Below are 26,216 nucleotides of genomic sequence, written 5' to 3' on the forward strand. Positions count from 1 at the left end.
AACAACCTGTATAACTGCATTATTGTTTTCAACAGCATAAACAATTGATAGCGAGCAAAACACCAGACCTATTTAAAAAGCTGAAAAAAATGTGAGACTTGGGCAGCGATTCATTGGTCTGGAACCAGACAAGTCTGACAACAAAATGTCTTTCTCTCTGTTATATCACATGTAGGATTAAACATCAGTGTAAATGAGCCTGGTATACTGAACACAGTGTGTCTCTCTCTGTTTCACAGTGCATGTGAAGGCAGGGACGTGTGAGGTGATCGCTGCCCATCGCTGCTGCAACAAGAACAAGATCGAGGAGAGATCTCAGACTGTCAAATGTTCCTGCTTCCCCGGACAGGTCGCTGGCACCACCCGGGCCATGCCCTCCTGTGTTGATGGTATGTACCACTGTTTGTGTGCACATTTTGTAAGTATCTGCATGCTCCCACTGTCAGAACCACACCTGGTTTTAGTATTTTAAAATATTAATTAATATATAAAAAATGTTTTCATGTTAATTATACTTTTTCTGTGTATGATAATGGAGTACAGCGTTAGTTCAGGCAGAGCACTAAAGGTGTACTTGCATTACCCGATTGGTGCCTACTAGGGGGGATTAACCGTTATGTATTGTAAAACCAATACAAGAGTCAGAGATTTGGTTGCAACGATACAGAACCACAGATCCGACCCAAATTCTGCATGAAATTCTGGAAAAACTGGTTCACTGTGTGTGCAATATTGTTTAAATATAGAAATAACGGAAAACATTTTCAGACTGTCTCTGCTGGAATCCTCTAATAGTGCTCACATGAAAAGTGGAAGAAAAAGTTACGTCAACAATGGAAAAAGACTGTTCAAACCCTGTTCCCTTTTCTCACCTCCACAACAGCTGCCCATTCATGGTGTTAAGTGAGGGTGTGAATGTCAGATTGTCAGTTTCGTACAGTTACAGAAATTATCGGGCACAGCCCCCACTAAGCAGACATCAGAAAAACGTGGGAAAGGGGGTTTACGATCAAACAATCCAACAAGCAGTTCTGATGCAGGTGCCGAGTACGGCCATTATGACCCGATTCTTTTCACTATTAATCTCCTGATCCACAACAGGAATATTTGCTTTGATATGCTCCCACCAACACCCCAACCTCCTTATGTGCTACATTTTTTGGTGATCTAATGTACACGTATGTGTTGGTGAGGAAACAGAGGGATTAATTCTCCCAATAAAAGCCTTGTTGCGGCTGAAATTCTTTTAGAGCTCCCTCAAAGAGCAGAGCATTTTCTGCCAAATCTTACAGAACAATCTTTTGCTTTAAATGGTCAACTCCCAAAGTGTCTCTGACTGAAAAATCATTTATACTCTCTGACCGGTCCTGACGCAGTAATCCTCTCACATGTGGCACTCAAACACATAGCAAGTGTTTTTTTGTGTCCCAGAGTGAAATATTTCATTGCATTATAATGCATACATCTGTACATTTTAAACATGTATATATTATATTACATGATATTAAAAATGATATATGCCTGAAGTAAACTTTGATTTGACAGTGAAGACATAGATCTATGTCTTCAGTATACTATGTCAATACTCTCTTGGCAGTGTCCTTGTAGCCTCTGAACAGAAGTGCATGGAATAAAACCAGTTCCTCTAACTGCAAAAAATAATGACATGCCTACTCCGGTTATTATACAGATAAACGGTAAAGGTAAAAGAAGCAGAAATCTAAACTATTCTGAACAGTAAAACTAACATAGTGCTTCACAACCAAGCAAATAACTCAAATGACACACAATTGAATATAACAAAATCCAATATAACATAATGGCTTCTTAACTGAGAGGCAGAATATGGTAAATGCTCCATGAGGAGGAATTCAGGTGTTCCTGCTATTATATTGAGCACTTTAGTCAATGCCATGTGAACACAAAGGGACTCCCAACATGAATCATTCTAGCAAATATTATAATCTGCAGAAAGTGTTATCTTTCTGGAGCTGCTTTGTTGACATTGAATGAAATGTTGATTATGGGCACATAAATGAGCTTTGTTTCACAGTAGTACCGACAATTCCAGGCTAGAAAATGTACCCATATACCCAGAAAATCCCCCTGGCTACCGTTCCTGTGTCCACAAAATCAGTAGCCTGCACCACCTGCAGCTATGAAGATTGGCACTTGATGAAACCACAGACTGTTGTCCCTGCGGCTCTATTGTTTCTTGCCTTTGCAGTTCATGTTAAAACTGTAAATCTATAAACAGGTATATAAAGTGAACAAATGAGGAAGTACAACTTTAACTACAAAGATTTTTAGAATTCACAGTTGAATTACTTACGCACGACACATGTTCCTCACCAGCTGAACAAACATAGTAACCATGTGTGTGAGCACTATTGATTGCCAAAGGTCAACAACAATTTTGACTCTAATTCAATCAATTCAAAACACTTTATTTGTCTCCAGGTGGCAATTTGCAGAGACACGTATAGTAGTACAGTTAGAATATAATATAGGAAAAAATGAAAAGGAAAAACGTGAAAAGAAAAAATCTTTTCTAATCTTTTGGTTGTGATTTATTATTTTTTTATTTAGCATGTATTATTATTATTATTATTATTATTATTATTATCATCATCAGTGGTGGAAGAAGTATTCAAATAATTTACTAAAGTACAAGTAGTGATTCCATCATATAGAAGTCTTTTACAAGTAAAAGTCCTGCATTCAAAATTTCACTTAAAGTTTCAGTTTGTAACTTTTATTTATAAAAAAAAAACATTGTCATATTTGCTCAAACTGTCACTTCATCCTGACTACAACATGAAACAGATAATGAAAGTGAAAAAAATCACATTCCTCTGCCTCCTCCTGGTGCTCCTAATGGCATTTGCAAGATTCCACAGCACCCAAAGGAAAACAACCAATCAGAGCTGAGTAACTGAGTAACAATCACTGCTCTTGAACTGTGGTCAAACTGTCAAACTAGGCAGCGCTGATCAAATATGAATCAATATTCTGTTGCTCCACTGCCTATTTCTCACCTCACATTTTCAGAAACATATTTTAGTGTACTGTTTAGCTTTAAAATGAGAACTTTTGTGACCCAGCCGGTGGGTGGCTTGGTTTTGGCTTGGCTGTTTTTAATCTGGATCCACGACGGTTCATTTACCGGATAGTTCCAGCGCCGCCAGAAGTTCCGCCGGATGTCCCTCTCTTTCGGGTTTCTTTGTGTTTACTTTAAACTCCGGTCGCATTGAGGAACATTAACCGGAAACTCTGAGCAACGTTACACGCTGAAAATGGCAAGTTCTAAGGAAAATTTGGATCGTGAAACAAGGCAGGCCTGCTTGGTTCATTCAGGAAACGATTGTAAAGATTTACAAAGAATATGTTTATGGCATTTACTCTCTAACTGGGACGTTTTTGGACCGATTGGCGTGGATTTTCTATGGACGAAATACACACGGCAATACACTGGTACGAGCAAATGATGTTTAACCATGTATCCAGTCAATTTATATAGCTTACGTTACTGTATTAAACTTTATTTTATATTTTATGTGGCGTTTTCTTTTGCAGGGTGCAAAAGTTCCACCAAAACAAGTTCCTTCATGAGACCATTTTGCAGAACCACCGTTGCTGCATCCGGAGCCTAGCGCCACCCAAGATGATTGCGATTGGTTTAAAGAAATGCAAACAACCCAGAGTGTTTTTTCTCCTATTCCACAATGTACTGTACGTGTGGTGTACTGTAGCCAGACCTTACTCCACAGTGCTGTCTGGCAATGTGAGACTAGCATGGAAGTATTTAAGTTGGAGTGGCATCTATTTAAATACGTTCATGCTAAACATGTAATTACTTGGTAACTGACTGTGGCAAATATAGTAACAGATAAAGAAAGAGTATTCATAAGAACATTATTCATATATTCACACATTCAGTCAGTCCACTTTTACTGTGGTGAGTTCTTTTGTTACAATTTTCTTTGTAATGATATTTATTTATCTTGTTCTCGGTGCATGTGGTCTTTCTAAGCCCTTTTCTCTTTTGTTTGCTAAGGTACTTTAACAATTCATTTGACATGTTGACAAAATATCCCAGGTATCTTACGCATATCTTCCCTCCAGTTTTGTCCTTTCTTTTTACATGAATTGAAAATGTAAATGATCCCTTATGTGCTGATTAAATTCATATGATTGTAGTGCATGCATACAGTTATAATCTGCATTTTTGAAATGCTGCATAACCTGTTTTTTTACCTAAGAAAAATATTTCAAGAATTATCTTGATATTGATGTTTAACAATATTAAGTATTCAAAATCATATTATAAACTGCCATATATTAAAACTCTTGATGTCCCACTGTGTCAAATGTTTTTTTAGTCACAGGGAAGCATTCTGGAAATGTAAATGGAAGACACTAGTAAAGAGCCATTTTTGTTAGGAGAACAATGGGAAAGTTATGGATGTTAACCACTGATTGACAATTGTACAGAACAATGTAGTGAAATTCAATCTCTGCATTTAACCCATCCTAAGCGTTAGGAGCAGTGGAAAGCCACATACAGCGACACATTGGACTGTACATAAGGAAACCGCAAACAACCTCAGACACAAGGCAAGATAGCTGAAAATATTTTGTGAATAAAGCACGGTGTACTAGAGCAGAATTGTGCTTTAATCGTGATGCACTTGAATTGAAGCTCACACTGTTCTGCACATTGCTTGGGCATCCTCAAATATACACATCCTTTATAGTTTGTGCCAGGTTCTGTGAGGTCAGCATAATCATGTGGTTAGTGAAACTACATTTATATCAGGAAGTGTGTTTGCATTCACATTTTTCAATAAAGCTCATAAAAAATGAGAAAATATTGCAAAAAAGTTGGTTACTCTTGGCTGAGGTGGTAAAGTTAGTGTATTGATAAAAGCAAAATGTGACAATGTGCAATGGAAACAGACTGGGCGAATAAATCATGGCGTATATGAAGGAGGTGCAGAAGCTTCTGCTTTAGGAGACGAAAAGTGTGGCAGATGAAAACAGAAATACCATATTTCATTATGTTTTTGTTTATTTGAGATTTGACTTAGTTTTTTTTTTTAAGATTATTTTTTGGGCAGTTTTAGGCCTTTATTGACAGGACAGCTGAAAAGGGAGAGGGGGGCAATGACATGCAGCAAAGGGCCGCAGGTTGGAGTTGAACCCTGGCCCACTGCGTCAAGGAGTAAACCTTCTCTATACATACGCTACTCTATACTATACACTCTACTAACTGAGCTATCCGGGCACCCTGAGGTTTGACTGACATGTTTAATCACATCATCTCATTGCGCCCTCTTCTTCTGTGATGGTTTCATGGCACCCAACTGAAGAATAAGTGCTACCAACTGTCTTGATGCGCACAGCTCCTAATATTCTCATAACGGTCATGGATGGAAATGCACATTTATTCACATTTTCTTTGGCAGATTCTCTAAAAAATGATTACAAATTGAATGGAAATGAAAATTCCCAAATACATGGTCTGGAGACACATTAAGGCACTAAATAAAAACACACCTACAAACACTGAATCATGTCTTTACCAAACTAAATATTTTCCGCCCTCTACTCTCTTCCCTCCCAGCCTCAATTGTAGCCCAGAAGTGGTGGTGTCAGATGCAGCCGTGTATGGATGGTGAGGAGTGTAAGGTTCTCCCAGACCTCACAGGATGGAGCTGCAGCACAGGCAACAAAGTCAAGACCACAAAGGTTGGTGTTCACACAATCTCTATCTCTGTAATATCTCTATTTCCCTCTTGCTCTCACACACACATACACTCTTCTCTCTCATCCACATGCATGCATACACACACGCACGCACGCACACACACACACACACACACACACACGGTCAGACCCACCACCGACTGACCCACTTCCACCTCCGTCATGTTATATCTCTGTCCTCTCTCTTTCTCCATTTTTTTCCATTTCTCTCCGTGCCCCACTAGTTTCTCTTTTTCCCTCTATATCATTCTTTTTCTTACCCAATTTCTCTTTTTACTTTCTCTTTCCGCCCATCTTGAATCTAACATCAAACAGTTTCAGAAGAAAAACAAGGCCAACAGGAACAAGGCAAATAACCCCCCCACCACACACACACACACACATACACAGGAAAAGAGAACATCACAATTCCCTTCACTACCACTTGCCCTGCTTCCCTGTCTCTGACTGATGCAAAAGCTTTACGCTTACCCATAATACAGTATGTGCGGTTTGTGAATGTTTTTTTGTTGTTGTTTTTCCTCAATTTTCATGTACTGTCCATTTGTCTGTCTTTATGTGTGGGTGTGGATGTATATATATATATATATATATATATATATATATATATGTATATATATATTTGGCACCTGTTGGCTTTCCTTCAGTTGCATGGCCTGAGCAGACTCTTAGCTGTCTGTCATAGGAGGGAATTTGTGTGAGACTCACCTCTTGTCACTGTATGCTTCTGTTTCTAACCTCCATCCTTCTCTCTGCATTCTCATCTTCCATTATTCATAGCTGGGTGCAGACCTTTGTTTTCTGCCTAAATAATTGATTGAAGGCGTGGTCAAAGGAGGGAGAGTGCATCTCCTCGGGAAAAAGAGAGGGATAAGTAAAGCTTAAGACACAAGTGGGCTCCTCTCTCTTTTCCACTCCCTCTTTCTTTAAAACACTCTGACACTGTCTCCTATGCACCTGGCTGATTAAGAATTCCATCCCTACTTTTTCCTCTGCTCACCTCTCACCTAGCAACGTGGATCTCAGCCCCTCAAGTTACACTCTTTCCTTCTCAACAGCCCTTCCTCTTATTCTCACCCTGAAGTTTTCTGCTGTGCTGGCCCTCTGATTTGTGTAAAGCAGTTCATAAGTGTTACTGGACTTTTCAAGTTCACTGCTCGCATCACAGCAAATAAAGAGACAAGGAGATGTAAATAAATAATGACAGAGTGGTATTGGAGTATGTATCGGCCATAATTAAAGAGAGAGATGCACAAGGGTTGATCAGATATGAAGATAATGTAATTTCTCAATATGTGAGTGCCATTCAGAAGTTGATTCATATATCTGATCTCATGCATTTAGTTTTATCAAACCCAAAGAACTCATTTATAATTTCCTGAACAAGATGAAAGCAAACTAGTTTCAGCCATGCATCGCTTTATCATTGACTCTGTCGTAGTTTGAAAGAGCACAAATATCTGCTGTCTCTTGCATTCAGGTCTTTGATCAATGATCTGTGTGCGTGTTTGTGTGTGTGTGTGCGTGTGCGCACGCATGTACACTATGTGTGTTAGCTGATGTGTTTACATGATGATGAAAAGAGTGATTTTTTTCTCTCCTCTGGTATGGTACGTTGAGGTCAAGACGCGCAGGCATCCAGATCAATAGCATCGAACGTTCTCTTATAGTCCCATTAAGACCCGCTCGTAAACTGAAATTGACGATGGAGAGAGAGAGCAGCAAAAAGAAAGAAAGAGGCAGGGGGAGATGGATGAGAAAGAAAAAATAACAAGTGGAAAGTGGAGAGGAAAGGCTAAAGCCAGAGGTGATAGGTAGATAAAAGAATAAAGAAAACACTTGAAAAATAATATTGGAACTGGTCAGCTGACAAGAAGCTTATGCTTGCGTCTGGGTACACAAAGCAGGCAAGAACACAAAAGAAGGTTTGGCACTCTCCATCCTTCTCTCCATCCATCCCTGGCTGGGAGCAGAGAAAAGGAGGAGAGGAGGAGGGCAGAGGGAGGAGAGAGGGAGGGGATGGAAGACAGCTAGATCAATGCCAAATAATATCATATGGATGAGCAGACAGACACGGCCGGGCTGCCAAGCCACTGAGCTGTCATACACTGCTAGGCAAGTGTGTGTGTGTGTGTGTGTGTGTGTGTGTGTGTGTGTGCATTTGCATTTGCATACAGTATATGCACATGCAGCCATATACACACATTAACAAACAAATGACAAGGTGTATGTTATATTTTTAAACTTACATCAACACTAAACCGAGGTGGCGGTCTGCAAGCACCATTAACCTCTTAATACCAAATACACATGCTGTGTCTCTAACCGCTTGGAAACTGGGAGCGGAGTTAAAGTGGGGGCAGAGTTAGGTTGTGCCTGACGTTGCTAAGCGACCATAACCAGCTAACCGTGTCATTGACATCTAACATCTCCATCTTAACCTAAAATAGCATAGCCTACTTACCAGAGATTCAGAGCTGCTTTTCTAAGCCCTGTTTTTTAAGTCTATATTAAAATATTGTCTGTGGGACAGATCGTAAAGCTCTGGGTAGCCCTGCACTGTGATATTTACGGAAGAAAAATATCTGCCGTGAATGAAAGATATCTGCCGGTTGTGATTGATTATTCCTCATCATTGATGTGATTATATCACATGCAGTGCGTGTTGTTGCGTTTCAAAACAGAGTCACTCTTGCTTTTGAGCACATCTACATTAACAACAATGGATTTGAAAGTGCAAAAAACGTGGCATGTGTCCGGACCCTTAGGCAACATATTCTGAGAGCACCTGTCTCTTTGATAGAAACAATAGAAGCAGTGAATCAATAGCCTGGCTCCGCCCTCCTACGTACTTCCGCTCAATTTTCATTTTCCTTCAGTACTCCATCTGGGTTTGCGGTATATTCTTGGGTTTTCTCCGGTCAAATCTTTACCGGTCCAAACAGCTAACAGAGGGAGTGGCTGAGAACGATGACGTTGAGGTTGTGCGCTAGTTTGAGTTATAGTTCCGTAATGGCAGCGGAGAAAGATGCGAGTGAAGCCATTAGGTCCGTTGTGGCAACGCTGCCGAATATCCAGAAGTTAAAGCCCGAGCAAGAACGAACTTTGCTGAGTTTTGTTGGGGGCCATGATGTTGTGGCCCTCCTCCCCACGGGGTCTGGGAAAAGTTAGATTTTCCAGCTCGCTCCGTTAGTGGTGATAGAGTTGGCTAAGGCTAACGCTAGCAATGCTAAGCCGACGTCACGACCAAATGTTAGTGATTGGTTATGGCAGATCCAGAGTGGCTCTGGGCAAATCCAATAGTTTTAAACTTCAACAGAGTACCTGCCTTCAAGGAAGTTAACACTTGTCAATGGAGAGTGGCTAGACTCTCTGTACAAATAAAATGTAGGACCAGTCTGGTAGGACCAGGCTAGTGAATCAACACCTATGTAAAGTAATTTGATGCAGCTTTTAGATTATCAAAGAATAAGAAAAACCAAATCAAGATCAAACTATTTAAATAGTGTGAGTGATAACAAGTGTGTATAATGTAGTAGTTAAGGGGAAATCTGCCTTGTGGCCATCTGAGCAGCCACTAGTGTAGACAGTTAAAGCTTGTTGAATAAGAAATAGAAACTGTGGCACTTGTGGCCCTAGAAAAGCCCATAGAGATGACACTTGAGCACTACTTGTGTTCTTTGTAAATTGAGATCCAACTACCTAAATTCACTTTCTAATTGGGCACAGAAACTATCACCTACAGGCATATTTAAACAGGCAAGGGGATGAACACCTAAAGGGAATTTGATGCACATTAAGGCAGAGCAGGCACAGAGATGCAGCGGTGCACGTGTATATAGAACTGGCATGACAACAAACGCCTGCAGACTGTTTGATCAGGCACAGGAGTAGATGCCTGAGGGCAATGGGATTCGGCCCAAGAATGGTGGCATGGAGCCATAGAGAGCAGATACAGTATAACAGTTTCAGCTGCCACCCTGGAGGAAACGCTCCTCTGAGCTCTCTCAGTGATGACTGGCCTTCACACTTTGTTAGCTGGCACCTGGGTCGAACAAAAGACAGACTCCCTCAAGAAGAACTACAGAGGGGACAGCATGTGTTGGGGCTAAGAGGAGAAGCCACTGGGAAACACAATAAGAGAGAATGACATGCAGGACAACAGAAGAATAGACTTAGGGAGTCTGGTCTATTACACGTCCAAGCACTGGCAGTTATACAGCAATTTGTGTCTGTGTGGTCATTGGCTTGTTGAAAATGTCTCCTAATAGATGAAATAAACCAAAAGTGAGTGCATGAGCAGAGAAAATGGAAAGATGGATAGACGAGATAAAGAGACCATGTGATTAGAGCAGCATCTCGACAAACAGACAAAATGACATGGCAGTGGCCCAGGCGATGAGAGTGAGGCATTGTGGGCCGACTGCCATAATTCAAACTGTGTCTTGTTTAGTTTCTTGCCAGGAGAGACAGAGACTGTTCTCGCCACGTTGTCGGTGCTCCACCAACAAGAATCACTTCCCATTATTTCCAAATAGCGGATTGTGCAATAAGGCACTGCATCATTTCAAACCTTTAGTTGACATGTCTTTCCAGAATTGGCTTTGAACTGTGTCCTGTGACCTTTACAGTTTCAAGTTTCATTCTTACTTTTTTAGGGACCATTTCAGTGACCCACTTTCTTTTCTCCCCGTTTCAGGTGACTCGATAGTCCTGCCCGTCTCAAGAAGAGCAGAAATGACGGTGGAGTTACTTACGCAGCACAATGGACCTATAGTGAGGAAACACACTCAGACAGACTTCTATGAGGAACTAGTAATTGTTTCATTTTCCTGAGGATATCCAAGATGTGGAGGCTGAAGAGACAGGACTCTAACACCGTCTTTCATCACCTTAAACACAACAGAGTGTCCTTGATTCGTTAGAAGCCTGCATCACCCACAATCCTTTACTGCTACTACAAACAACAACAAAAAAAAGTGAACTATGACCTAAACAGCGCTTGATTAGATGACAAAAAAAACTTTCTTTACAACAATCTGTATTCTTCATCTCTCTTCTATGGCTTGGTTGTGTTCCATACACATACTGGAAATAAAGGGGATCTGGATTTTAGACAGCTATCCTGCATTACAAACATCACTACAAAAAAAGGGCGGGGAGTGGATCCAGAATGGCTGTCTCATGTGGTTTGGACGACACATTTAAAATTAACTGTACCACATATGACACACTTGATCCTGTCAAAATATTTCTCAGATCTGAATCCGAACCTTTTCTTTTTTCAGATTTCACCTTCATAAGAATATTTTACCTTGAATAGTTTGTGGCTTACCACATGCCACTTTTTAAAATGGGGAGACAGTTTGTCAGTCTTTTCTTTTTCTTTTGTTTTTTGACAATGGACAAAATCATTTCAGGGGTGAGGTTAGACTAATACCAAGTAGATGTTATGGTATATTGAAACATGTAAACGTGTAAAAAATAGTCCATGGAATCAATGGGGCTAAAAATAAATTGACGCTCTAATGGTTTTAATATCTGTGTTTTTAAACGCCTGTTAACCGCTATTGAGTACATGTGTCAGTATTATATGAAATGAATAAAACCTTTCAAAAGAAAAGACAAATCTCTGCATTTTGATTCTGCCCTGCAATTAATTAATTAAGATTCAACCGAACTGAAGGGTCCAAAGAACTGTCACTGCATTGTTTCACAATGGATGCTTGGCGCTATCAGCATTATTGATCATTTTGATTACTTGATAACATGATGAATTTGTAACTACTGGTGTTATTGTGTTGGCTCCAAGAAATGTCATCAATAACTGGTAATTGCATTTCTGTTATTTTTTAAATTGAATTGTATTATCTTTATTTCCTGCTTCAAACAAACAGCTCTGAACACTGTCAACTGTTTCGTAATTGACAGAAAAAGCTCTAACTATAGAACACTGTTTTTCCTTGACCGTTCGCTGACCTCTGTGTAGTCAACAGTGAAGGGACTATTACAGGAGAAACCTGTAGGCTACATTTGGCTGGAGTTTTCACCACAGAAATCTCAAGCAGGTGAGGAAGGAAAAGGATATTTGTATGCAGCACATTTAAGCCAGGACTCAGAAAACACTCGGCTGGTAAACAAGATTTAGTGCAGGATGTTGTGGCTCTATTTTTGGCATTTGTGGTGCTCAGGTGAGTTTTAATATTTAAATATTGATTGTGACATTAACAACACACATCATACTGTTACAGCCAAAGCTTTAGGCTGGCGTGTTAATGTTAAACAGCTGTTGGCATTACTAGGTTAACGTGTCTGCCATCTGTATTTCTTGTTCTGTGGTGGACTGACTTTGTTATTAACAGGTGACAGTTAAACAGGTGACAGTTAAAAAAATTCTGTTTGTTTTTTCTTCCAGAAAAGTCAAAATAAACCATTTTCAGTTACTTTTATTAATATTTTATGTTTTGTGTATGTTTAGATGCTTTCCACAGTACATCACCTGTATACTCAAGCCCATATTAACAATTCAATTCAATTAAGTTTTTATGAAAGGGGACAGTGCAAATTAATAAAACGCATGATTTTACATGGGTTATAAATGCCAGAATTAGCCGAAAGGCTATTTTTCATCTGTAGTACCTTGCCCTCAATGTTAAAAAAGGCTTTAAAAAAAAAAAAAAAGACAAAAAAAAGACAAAAAAACAAACACAGAACTTAGCACAAGACAAGACAAGACACAACACAGAAGCAGAAATATATACAACAAAGCAAAGCAATAGAGTATAGGGTAAAACGATTAGACCAGACACAGCTGTTAAGAACAATTAAAGCAGTAGTAAACTAGGCGGAAACAATAAGTAAAATTCATACAGTACATGTTGACAACAGCCGATTAAAGCCAGGTATATATATAGTATTGAGGTATACGTCAGGCCGATAAAATATTTTCAGATAATTTATAAAGTGTTGGCATCACATATCAGTTTCCCCCATGACATTGATTAGCAGAGGTGAAAAGCCTTATATTATATTTAGGGCTGTCCTCATCTAAAGAAATTCTTAGTCGACTAACACTTATACGATTTTGTCGACTAATCGATTAGTTGATTTAATTGACAGAGCTGTGCGCTTTGAGAGGTGGTTAAGACTAGAAAAGCACAATATAAATGTAGTTAATTAACCATCTGTAAAACTGAGTTTCTCCACAATTAATCCTGCAAAAGCACCACTTTAAATCTTGTGTTTACCATAAATGTGCTCAGAAGTTTCTTGGAAATAAGTAATTAAACATGAATAAGCATAAAAAATGACTAATCGACTAAAGAAATCTTAGTCGACTAAGACCAAAACAACCGATTAGTTGACTAATCGACTAAGAGGTGGCAGCCCTAATTATATTTGATAAAATGTTATAATTTCAATGTTGATGTTGGCACTCTTATTTTAGGCAAAGCAGGGCACCTTCCACTGTAAAAGTGCAAATCAAAAGTAAAAATCCTTTAATAATCAAATTTTAGAAATCCTTTTCAAAAGTGTTTATGCTGTTTGTTTATGTAAATCTTCTATTTATTTTTATATTTTATTTTGAGTGGTATTTTTACACTTTCAAATACTGATACTGTATCTGCCTAAAAAATGCAGCATTGTTGAGTTTGTAACGCATACCTTTATATAGATTGAGTAAAAAAGAGCATGTTTCTTGTAGCTGTGACACGGGCCTAAGACAACCTCATGGTTCTGCAACTTTGTCATATTACATCAAATAAATATGGCTCTATGTCAGAGGAAATTTTCTCACATCCACTTCAACTGGACAAGTAGCGATGCACAGAAAACTGATGCAAATGCTAAGACTGTACCACAGCTCTCAGTCACTAACAACGATGGATCAACATCAAATAATCACAGGAACATGCCTACCAAGAAGTACTGAGTCCAATACATTATGTAATGTACTTCCACTCAGGTTATGTGTATATTATACAGTACAGGCCAAAAGTTTGGACACACCTTCTCATTCAATGTGTTTCTTTATTTTCTTGACTATTTACATTGTAGATTCTCACTGAAGGCATCAAAACTATGAATGAACACATATGGAATTATGTACTTAACAAAAAAGTGTGAAATAACTGAAAACATGTCTTATATTTTAGATTCTTCAAAGTAGCCACCCTTTGCTTTTTTTTGATAACTCTGCAAACCCTTAGTGTTCTCTCAATGAGCTCCATGAGGTAGTCACCTGAAATGGTTTTCACTTCACAGGTGTGCTTTGTCAGGGTTAATTAGTGGAAGTTTTTCCCTTATTAATAAAAACTCCAAACTTTTGGCCTGTACTGTATATCCTGCCCATATTTCTCAATTTCCCATTCCTACTTTCTGTGCAAATAGATGAGAAATTCCACTAAATCACAACCCAGACAGGAAGTACTGTCATTTAGTATTACAGTAAGATGAGGTTAATGTAGGTTTAAATATAGAACTGTTACAAGAAAGTACAATATGATGAAATTATGAAAAATGTAATCAAAACAGCAGGATGTACTGTACTGTCAGCATGCAACTGCAAGTGTTAGATGTTGATGCTGAGTGGCAGGATGCCACTGCTGTAAACCTGATGAAGGGAAACCATAGGGCCCAGACTGAAAACATTGCAAACAAAATGTTGGGTTTAAAGCTGTGGCCATCTATTTCTTCTCTCCACACATACACTATCTGTGTTATGTTGCATTTAAGCTGCCTTTCTCTAAAACGCTTTTCTGATTTGGCTAATCTCCCAGTGGATCCTCTCAGGGGCTGCGACCTTCCACTGAGCCTCAGTCAATCTGCCTGTGTGTGTGTTTCATGGCCTGGGCTCTTTCTGAGCCTCAACGCATCGTTAGTGCATGTCATTAAAAGATTACAGAGAGTAAACCCACATACAGATTCCCACACATAAACGCACAAGAGACGTGAAACAGGAACTGAGCATGAAACAGACTTCTATAATCACAGAGTGAAAAATGTGTAAAAGGGATTTGACATTAGAATGACAGCCATCATTTTTTAGTATTGTTGTTAACTACTCGCATGGTGTTTCTCAAGCTGCACATGAATCTAATCATGAGTACTGCGTAGTTAGAAAAAATATTTAACACTGGTGCTGAAGCGAGGTCTCAGCTGTTGCTCTAACAGTCTCGTCCTATCTGATCATCAACACTGCTGATAAGCATTAATCTACAGTAGTTATTTGTGGCTTTACTCTGAATATCCAGATGATGGTGGGATTAGTCAGTGTGCTGCCTGGTTAGCAGTGCTAATAACAGATGCCAGAGCAGATGCTACTTTCAGCCAAAGATGAGATTGGCTATCCTAGATGCTGACACATCCCTTCTAGAATAATGATTAGAGGAAGGTGACACATCGAGGGTGTTGAATATGCACAAACATGCCTAATCAAGGCTATATGTTTCATAGAGAGCGAAAGTGAAACTAAAACTTTGGGGTTATCTACAATATTTTGCATGGCTTGCTCCATATGTCTATATAAGAAAAACTATATTGGAAAAACTATCTAACATTGTTTTTTTATTTCTTTCCTTAAAGCTTTAGTGCATAACTTTTTTATATTAATGAACGTCCGTTACATTCAAGCCATTGCCAAATGAGTTGATACAAAGCTAATTAAGACTATTAGCTCCACAAAACTCTCTCTGTATTTCTCAGCATAGCTATGTTTAGAAAATGGTGTTGTCCGGTGACTTTCGCGCGCTGAAGCTCAAGTGACGATAATTACCTCTTCTGAAGATTCCATTATGTTTTTTTTTATCCTCCACGTCCTCCTTGGCTATGGTGGTGCCAACAGTTCTGTTATCATTACTTAGTATTCCTCATGGGGGAGACAGAAACTACATACTAGTCATTTATAATGGTAAAACTTGAGATATGACAATACTTTTGTCAGCTCAGGCTAGTTGTTAGTTTAACTAATTTACATAGTGGGCACTGCGTTGAGCATTCAGGGTCCTCTCACCGTTACAAGATTCTCTATTTTGGCTTTTCTTTGCACATATCCTACTAACACCATTTTTTCTTTCAGTCCACAGATAAAGTGGACACCACCAACATATTCATGTAAATGTAACGAACCTGAAGCCCTAGTGGGTCGTACTGGTCTAAAAAGTTGGGTTCGCTGTGCTTTCAGATATCTATGTAGATCTCCTCTTCTGGGGAAGAACTCTGCCTCCTGCATTGTCTATGCTGACTTGTCCAACCACCTATTCAGGCACACTCCAGCCCCACACCAACAAGCTCCTCTTGGTATTGGCTCCTGGCTTCTCATGATACTTATTACTTATTTTTAACTTTCATTCTGACTATTCAGTGGAAGTATCTTATGGAACCTATTCTTAGATCTTTCTCACTGAGGACATTTTGACTTGTCAAACACAAGTGAACCTGATTAATTAACAGTGGCTGCATTTCAGTTAGGTCTGCTTGTTAAATCTGCATAATTTGAGACAATTAGAAGGACAGGCATGTCATTTAGTGAATAAAAATATGTTGATAACTTGATATGTTTGACAAGCATGAATATTAAGCCCAATGATTTATTTCACGTGTGATGCATCATGTGCCTGTTGCCATTCACAGTATACAGCACAGTGCCAGTTGACACAGATGCCTAAATGAACAGCTGCAATTGTTCCAACATGAATCAAGCTGTCTTTCCCAAACTGTAATGATGTTTCCCTCTGCTTTTCCGCTATCTCCAGGACAACTTTGAAAGAAAGTAAGCCTGTAAATATTAGAGTTGATATTTAGCTATTGTTTACTTACCTCAGTGCTAGTTATCATAGCTGACCTTGACAACACATTGTTGGTAAGGAGACCTAGAACAGTTTTTCCCACAGAATTAGAGTCTATTTGTGGTGGTGGCTGACGGGGGTTAGAACTGCAAAAAAGTTATGAAGTGACAATGTTTTTTTTTAAGTTAAGTTAAGTTAAGTTGGTTTGTCTCTTCCGTTGTTTTTCACATAAACCGAGATGGTTAGTTTAGCCACATTGTACCCACAGCTGTCAATGCAAAATGGCACTGCATTTTTATGGCGCTTTTATCCAAATTACACATCGATGGCTACTATGCAAGGCGGTGGCCTGACCATCTGGATCGATTTGGGGTTCAGTGTCTTGCCCGATGACACTTGGACATGTGAACAGGAAGAGCTGAAGATCGAATCACCAAACCAGTGATCCACAGCCACCCTATGTACCTGCAATGGGTATAAAGCAAAGATATTGTCTGTATTTGTTACACAAAACTCTACACCAACTTTGAATTATAAAGTTGGTGAGAAACAATAACAGCTATTGAGCGTGGCAGGATAATGAGTCTCCATGCTATACTTGTCAAAGAAATGAGGGCTAGTAGTGAGTATACACACATCTTTTTGTGGGTAAGACAGCACAGGTGACCTGGAAAAATATAATGAGCAACAGCAATTTCAAATCATTTATATATATAGTCTATGTACGCAACTTTACTCTATTAAGGCCCAAGTCTTGACAACAGCCATGTCACATCACACATATAAACAGAACAAGAAAGTGAAGAGGTGTGTCTGATAAGCCTATATGTCTTGTGTCAGACTGATCTCATGAAGTGGCGTATGTATGACACGCCAATTCGTATGCCATTATTGGCGTGTTATCAAGACGCATACTCGCTTTTTAACGTGTTTATCAATGCCTTTTGGCCTCGATTGACTTACATTACCTTGTGATTGTGTGTCAATTTACGCTGTAGCGAGTAGTATGAAAGGGCGAAAATCCACGTAGGGAGGTTCTTTTTTTCCTAAACCCAACCCGCATGTCACGTTTCTTAAACCCAACCATACATTTTCGCGTAGGGAGGTTGGTCGGGGTGGTGGATGGGTGAAACACAATACTTTCACCCAGGAGACCAGGGATCGTGTCCCGCGTGTCACGTTTCCTTCGTGTCCCGTGTGTCACGTTTCCTAAAGTCAACTGATGCTTTCTTCTTTTCCTAAACCTAACCTCGTTCTTCTTTTACTAAACCCAACCGGTTCTTCTTTTCCTAAACCCAACCCGTCCGCTGTATACGGCGCTCAAAATGCGTACAGATAACACGCCACTTGGCTTTAGAAAGTGGCGTGTATGTTTACGTCTGCTGTATACAGCGTAGACATACACGCGGATAGCTCAAAATGTGTACAGATAAAACGCCACTTGACTTAAGAAAGTGGGCGTGTATGTTTACGCGAAGTCATGATGTCATGTTGCTTGTGTCCTAAAAACAAATACTTAATTCCTGAAACATTTTCCATATTTACTATAATTCAAGGCACCATCCAGTTTGTGTGGCCATATCAGAAGAGATAGCAACAACCCTTCTTTTTTGATTCTGACACATAGATAAAGATATTACGGGATGGCGAGGAAGTAGAAAGTGTAAGTGAAAAGACAGAATTAACGCAGAGGGAGTCATGTGATGCTAGTACGAAGTGATGGCCTAAAAATAATATTGCTTCTGTCGTGAGACTTGGAGAACAGAGCAGATCTAAGCAGGTTACAAATTAACTTAACAGATCAGAGTGACATATAATTCAACTCAGTGTGCGTCTTTGTGTGTGCAAGGTGGATAGCATGCGAGAAAGAAAGAATGTGTGTGGGACTTATAAGCAGCACAGGCCCAAAGCGTTCTTCACATGGCGGTCTCAACCTGTCGCTTTCCTCAAACACACTTCCTGACACACACACACACGCACACACACACACACACACACACACACACACACACACACACACACACACACACACACACACACACATGCACACACAACCCTGACTGTGTCATTCATGTCAAGGCAAGTATGAAAGGAGGTGCATTCCCTTTTATTCTCTAGGAGTCGCTCCTGAATGAGCGTTAAATATGAGTCACAGTGATTAAGGTTGTACTGATGACTCACACAGATGAGATGACCTCTCATCTTGCTGCATAATGTGTGTGCTCTGAATGTGTGGTCTTGTGGTATTCATTGCCATGACATTGAGACTAGCAGGCTGTTGACACATTCTGTCCACAGAGACACAAACACAGCCAACCCACACATTGTTTATTGGGGTCAGGCAAAGCTCAAGGGGCATTTCCAAGAGACAGGCAACTCTCACCTGTGCTGTAAGATAGATGACTGGCAAGTGCTCTGCTTCACTGACACATCAGTATGAACTACAGCTGGGTATTGTTTAAAAAATTATGATACGATTACCAATACCAGTACCTTTAAAGTTATACAGATACCAGTAGAGTACTTTATTTAATACCTTTTTTTTATAATGTATCATCAATGTGTGTGCATGCTGAACTATAGTACCAACTCCATCAAATACACAGCGCTCGACTACCATGGGGAAAAATGTCAATCAGTGTTTTCCAATCAGTGTGTTCACTGTCATAGAGGAGTCAAGAAACTAGAAAATATTCACATTTAAGAAGCTGGAATCACTTTTCTTTAACAAAAAGGACTCAAACCGTTAATTGATTTTCAAAATAGTTGGCGATTAATTTAATAGTTGACAACTAATCGATTAATGCGAGCAAAACCACATACAAATAGTGATTTTTTTCTAGATCTGGCTACAAAAAGGCTCTAATGTAGGTATTGTTTGATTCGCAAAGTTTTGATACAACTGGGTTTTTCTGTACTTGAGTACCGATACCCAGGCATAGTACATTATGAGCCATACCTACATCTGCAGAATGCACCTCCACCTAGGATGTCATTAGTCAACTTGGTGACTGTTGTTATGGAAAAACTCAGCAGCAGTTCGACTTTGGATACATGAAGAAGGTTCTGGAGACTTTGATGACTTACACAAAAGGAAATGTCGATTGAGGAGAATTAAGATTAAACAGTACAGTTAAACCACAATGTGGTTATGTGTAGTGTCATCCCAACTCTAAAATCTGGTCTTTCTAAAGGTGTAGTTAAACTCATGCTGGAGGTGTTCAATGTAAATAAAAATATTACTGGGGTTCATAAGGGTGTCAGGCCACAGATATACTGCTGGTCATAGTTTGGTCACCCCATATTTCTGTTGCCTTCTTAGATTGAGTCTGGCAGGCCCTTGTGCTGTAAGCCTCAAGATAGCTCAGCAGTACACCACTGGATTCCCTGCTGGGCGTTGCCTTGCTGTGTCAGCTTGTAAGATAAATTATGATGTTACCTACTATGGTGGGCTTGAAAAAGGGTTACTGGTCATGCTGAGAATCATAGATGGGAAAAGTAGTTGGTAGGTCTTCTTTTTTCTTTATTAATATGTGCAATATCTGTGCCATTATTTGTCTCACCATTTTCCTATCACTCCCTTTCTCTCTCCCTTTGCAAATTTGCAATTCTGCATGTATTTTGTGTCTAAATGCAGACAGAATGTAGAACTCTAGTTTTACACTTTAAAGCTCAAACAATTGAGACCGAGGAATTATATAATGCTGTTGAGAGAAAATATGCTGTAAGTACCCAAATTAGGTAAACAAGGAGAAAAAGCACTGAGCTCTTTGATTCACAAGGAGGGTGGAGAAGCAGACTATTGCTGGAAATTACTACTCTAATATTGGTAATTGGTAATATTCAAATATGCTGCTAATCAGTCTGTGGAGGGAGAGAGAGAGAAAAAAATCCCCTCTCTGGGATGAGTGTTATAGAGAGACAGAGGGAAGGGGAGTCAGCATTGTGATTAATATTCAGTTGTTGACATTTAATGTGGAGCACTGAGGATGTGAGGGTGGGATGATGCCAAGTTAAATAAGAGCATTACAGAACATGGAAGAGATAGGGGAATGAGGAGAAGTAGAGGAGATTAGGGGGAGACAGGGACACCAATTCAGAAATATATCACACACACACACACACACACACACACACACACACACACACACACACACACACACACACACACACACACACACAGTGGAGTTTGTTTGGGTCGATTTTGAGAATGGAGACCATAAGTGTTGCCACTGTAATTAATGAGAATTGTTGTTGATGATTGTTACTGTCAGTTTGGTTTTTGTATGCAGCTTAGAGACAGTCTCAAAACTAGATCTGGGTCACACTGCCATAGTCTACTCATTAAACCTATTCAGCTCCCTTGCTGTGCCATCAGCTGTTTATTCAGCAACTGAGATAGTGCGGATGTTTTCTTCTCTTGACTTCAGACGCTCCTCTCAAATTCAGACGCTCATCACCAAGACTGAAAGACCCCTATGTTGAATTGGGAGAGGGATAACGGTAGGGAGCTAATAGATAGAGAAACAGAGAGAATGAACTAAGAGAGAGAGAAATGGAAGGGGGGATGCAAGGAAACTGTGTCTTTGTGCTGTTGTTTACAAACACTGTTTATTAAGTTAATGACCTCTTTTGCATAATTACAGTCACATACAGTTTGTGCTGAATCCAAAACTCAGGAGAGTTTCTGTTCTAAACATAGGCTCAACCAAAAAATGTGTCTGTGTTTGTCACTGAGAGAATGCACAAGTTTTATGGAGTGAAATAATTAAGGATGCAGACAGATGTGCACAGCTGAATCCATGTGAGATAGGAGGTTACGGCATTGCATCGCAGCTAACGCACTTTGGCTTTGTCGTACTGCAGGTTTCCCAAAGCTTACATGCACCACCTCAAAAATGTATAAAGGGGCAACATAGATACCATGTGGCGACCACAAGATCTGTGATTTCTCAACTTTGGCTGCTTATGTTACCGAAGCTGGTATTGTCATAGTATCTAGCAGAGCAATATCATAGGTCAGAGGTTTGTGTTTGGATCTCAGTTAAAGCTTTGTTTCAGTAGAATGTGGTTAAGGTCCAATTTATTCATTTCTACCTTCTCCTCTTCCTCATCTAACAACACACTTGATGGAAGTGTGGCTGGTATCTCTCTACAGCTACGTATTGCACTTTTAGTCACACGATTCAATAAAATCTGAAGAATCTGATTTCATTCCTCTTCGTGAGTTGATTTCATTCCTCTTTGTAAGTATACCCCACCCACATAATTAATTTCAATTGTAAATATGTCACATTAGGTAACCTAAAGACACTGACGTTTTACTGTGACTTTAAAGAGTTAACTCTGATCACGAAAGTACACCTACAGACAGGTGTACACATACACATCCACACACACCTTGTTGAATATATTGCACGCTTGCGCCTACAAAAAAGGGAGCATGCAAAATCATACACACTTGAGTACCCCTAAATGAACACTCGTAGCTCTCCATGCAGACTAATGAATACATTCGACAACACTTTAGAGTCACTGCAGATAATGAAGTCTATTTGCATAATTAAAGGGGATGAATCAAAAGGTAATTTACAGTACCCTCTTGTCCCCTGCTAAAACGTAGGATGAAAAGAAGGAAGGGAAGGAGGGTGGGAGGTGCTGCATACACTTAGGTCCTCACCCCGGGGAGCCTTTTTGAAGTCGTAAGCAAGGTGGGTTTTTTTAAACAGGCATTAGTAGAAAATGAACCTTTGTACCTCCGCATGTCACACTTAATATCGATGGCATCACCCTAGGAGTATTGTCTCTCACACACACACACACACACACACACACACACACACAAATACACTCACACAAAGACACACACACACAAAACTCTGTGGAAGCAGGGGGCGCAATTCTTCAAACGCATGAACACAAAAACAGTTCACCATTTTTTCCTTCAATCAATTTTCCGACCTTTCCACCTACCTCTTCCCTCATTTCTCTCTCCATCCATCCATTTCTCCATCCATCCCCCTCCAAAGCCTCCAGTCAGCAGTCAGCTACAGAATTCCATTACAGTCTAGTGATGCAGCACTTCAAAGGAGGGAGAGCTGCATGTGTGTGTAACTATGGGAGTGTGTACATGTGCAATACAGTGTAAGTGAGAGATTCTTTTTTGCTATGTGCAGGGAATCTCATCATCAGGCACACAACAGTGATGTCCCCAGCCAATATTTATCCTGCAGTGTGTGCAAACTGTTTCTTTTCTTTTTTGAAATCTGGAATGTGCTGTAAGCAACTTCGGTTTTGCTCAATAGTGTGATATCCTGCGACAGTGTTTGTTAGCAGCAGCAGTAGGAATATCTTCATCCAAATATTTGCAAATTGTAGTTAAATTACCAATTAAATTACCAAAGATAACCGATTGCCTGTACCTCTGTTGCATTCTATAATGTAACATTTGTCAGCTTTTCCTCCATGTGCTTTGTGTTTTTGTTTTTTTTATTATTTGGGCTCTCAGATGGGAATGAACCGAGATCTGGCATCAGTGTGGTGAAGCAGCATCCATGCCGGAAATAGAACAAAAAGAACAAGGGGACCAGCTCCCACTAGTCATTGTTTAACACTCGTTTCCATTAGCCTTTTCTGCATCTTATCTTTACTGTTATCAAAAGTCATAAACGTTTTGAAATTTTGTCAATGAAAATGTGTGATAACACTGTAATAACAAGGACAGGGTTTGTTTGAAATCTTTATGGTAGCTCTCTCTCTCCCAAACTACAAATAACAAGACTTAGAAGTCTAGAGAGGTGTGAAAATGTATATAGAATACATCTCCCTCTTTATCCTTTAACTTGCACCAGTGTTAATTGGCCAGATGTTAACTGTGAGTTTGACAACATTTGCCTCGCACTGCTTCAGACTGTGTTAGTGATACAAACAGCCTATGAAGCAGACACATACTTACTGAAACTACAAATTTAATGGTAGCATTCCGAAATGTTACTCACAGAGGAAAGTCATTAACGTTGTAGTAATTGCGGACAGCTGCAGACAACGAGCTTAGAGAATACAAAACGGCACAGACAACGGCAACAGAATCTAACCGCATCAACTGAAAAGCATTCATCTTATAAGAAATAAAAAAGCAAAGTTTCATCTCCAACGGAGTTCCCTTCTCTTCAATTAGATTGGTCCTGCATTTCCACTGGTAAATAATTCACAGGCAGAACCATCAACAGACAGGCATGGCAGTATAAATGTTTTAGTGTGTGCGTGGGGAGGGCAATGAGTGACGTTGGAGATGATGGTGTGGTGTCTAACGATGGAAATAGTTTTTAGCTATGTTTCCTGTGCACTTAAACATCCCCTGCTCCATCTGAATGTCTTTTTTCTCCCTGTGATGGACTAAATGAGGTAGATGAGGTTGTCGTTCCATGTTTTCCAGAATCTAAATGGCAGAACTCAGCTCCAATGCATGTCAACTAAAAAGAGCAGAAAACAGGCAGTCGAAAATAGCTGCATCGTGAGTTTGACATCTGTTTTCTTTACATTTTCACATACCTTATGTCAGAAGCACCTTTGTTGTATGTGTGTGTGTAAGCAGATGTTGGTGAGAGACAAGATGGCCTGATTTAATGACTTACTGGAGCGTTACGGTAGATCCCATGCAACTTCTAGGCAAGTCCCGCCTTAGGCATTGACCTTGAGTAGTTAAGGTTAGGATAGCCGACTGGTCAGGGGTCAGGAACTGAACAAATACAGTATAATACACTGTATATCATGATATGAATAAAGTCGCTCTCTATAGCTTTAGACTATCCAAAGCTTAAAATCCCCTACTAAGAGACAAAAAAATGAGCTGTAAATGGGAAAAAGCATCCTGTCTTTGTTGCCACAGCTTTTCAGCTTTGTTAACGTAACATCACATCTGTTTTGAGTCGGACACTAAGTAGCAGAACCCTGTGGACACAAAATACACTCAAGTCTCTCCTTTTCTTTGTATTTTGAATTTTAGTTTTGATTAATTTTGTGCTGTCAACACAACAAATTAGTGGTAAAAAAATATGAACTAAATGATCAAAAATGTATAGAATATCAGTCCAAAACAATTTAATTGCTAAAGTCATTTATCAAGCAAAAATGCTGAACAGTTCCAGCTTATTTCCTAATTATGAATGTTTCTTGATCGGGAACATTTTATAAACAAAACAGTTCATCGATCAATTGAAAAAGTAATTTAAGTATCAATCAATCATGAAAATGATCATATGCTGCAGCCCTAGATCAAATCATATTCAAGCAGACAAAAGTCTTTCATCATTAATGCTGCATGCTTCAGTCAAGCCGCACAAAAACATAGAGAACTAGGAGATAGTGAGAAACTGAAACCGTAAGCAAAGATGGCTGACCAAATGCTGCTCTACTTCTGTGACCAGAAGGCAGAGCAAACCAGACCAGGGTTTGGCTGTAAACAGGGTCTGATTCATGCATTGACAGGAACAGCTGACACCATTCTTGTTGTCTGTAGCCATAGGAACCTCACAAGGGGAAGTTTTCTGAAGTTTGCAAGGAAACACAGATGTAGGTTTGGCAACTAGATGACTAGATCTGCACAGACACCACGGTGTAGGAAAATAAACAAGTTCTTATGGATTCTTCTGTACGCGTTTACATCTTTTAAAATCACTACCTCAGAATTATTATTTGCTACAGCTCTGATTACAGTACTCGTAAGCTCCATATTTCTATCATTACATACCTCAGCTCTCTATCACAGTGAAGGAAAACAATGTAAATATGGCAACCTCGCACAGCATAGTATCATATTCAGACATTAAACAAGACAAACCTTCCCATCTTTGTTCATATCACAAAATGAAGGAAGTAATATAAACACAGAGGTAGCCTGCTCCTCAGATCTGCTTGAAGCTATCAGCTAAAGGCTAAATTAGTTGCTACTAGCATAACACTCCCCAACCCCAAAATTTCTGCTTTTGAGTTGCATTGTGGGTAAAGTAGGCACCAGATTTTGACAAGGATGTAAAATGGAATGGAATTAACAAGAAATATGATATCTCTGGTTTTGTTCCATCAATATTCATCGTGAGCATAACGACGTTATAGGAGTGCAGTGCTAATCGGTGGAGTACTTGTTCAAAGCATGATAGGGCCTTATCAAGTACGATACACCCATCTAGTGGAACACGGGTACTATCTGAAGGAAAAATCATGACCTGAACTACCAATAAAAAAAAGAACTATGCCATAGGTATCTACGGTGGGACTACTGTTAACTCCTTGCATCAACCATGAATCTGGCTTTACATTACATCAAAACATTTGTCCCACCATCCACTCAAAATGAAGAGTGGCGCATATGAGGAAAAGTAGGTAGAATTAGGGGTTGGAACATTATCTAAAATAGCTTAGTATGTAACAAATTATGAATTTACTGAATATGGATGACGGATGCAATATACAGTATAGTTTATAGAGTTTATACTTTGACTCAGAATTACTGCAACATGTCACTGCAGAACCCAAAGTAGGGCTGGGCGATAAAACGATAACGATATGTATCGCGATAGACACATAATCAATATCAATAGAAAATGCGGTCGATAAAACGTTCGATAACTTGTTTTTCTTCATCAGAAGAAACCAGAGGTT

At 39.5% G+C, this 26,216-nt stretch overlaps 1 protein-coding gene across 1 annotated transcript in view; it reads left to right on the forward strand.

Moving 5' to 3' along the window:
* The window catches only part of LOC114558530 (protein FAM19A2), a 52,970-nt gene extending 29,870 nt beyond the window's left edge, over positions 1 to 23,100 (forward strand). The window contains exons 2-4 of the mRNA XM_028582590.1: positions 240 to 389; positions 5,627 to 5,778; positions 23,065 to 23,100. Coding sequence (XP_028438391.1) covers positions 240 to 389; positions 5,627 to 5,778; positions 23,065 to 23,100 — 338 coding nt within the window. The remainder of the gene's footprint in view (positions 1 to 239; positions 390 to 5,626; positions 5,779 to 23,064) is intronic.
* The last annotated feature ends 3,116 nt before the right edge of the window (positions 23,101 to 26,216 follow it).

This window comes from Perca flavescens, chromosome 7 (assembly GCF_004354835.1).
Source record: "Perca flavescens isolate YP-PL-M2 chromosome 7, PFLA_1.0, whole genome shotgun sequence".
NCBI lineage: Eukaryota > Metazoa > Chordata > Actinopteri > Perciformes > Percidae > Perca > Perca flavescens.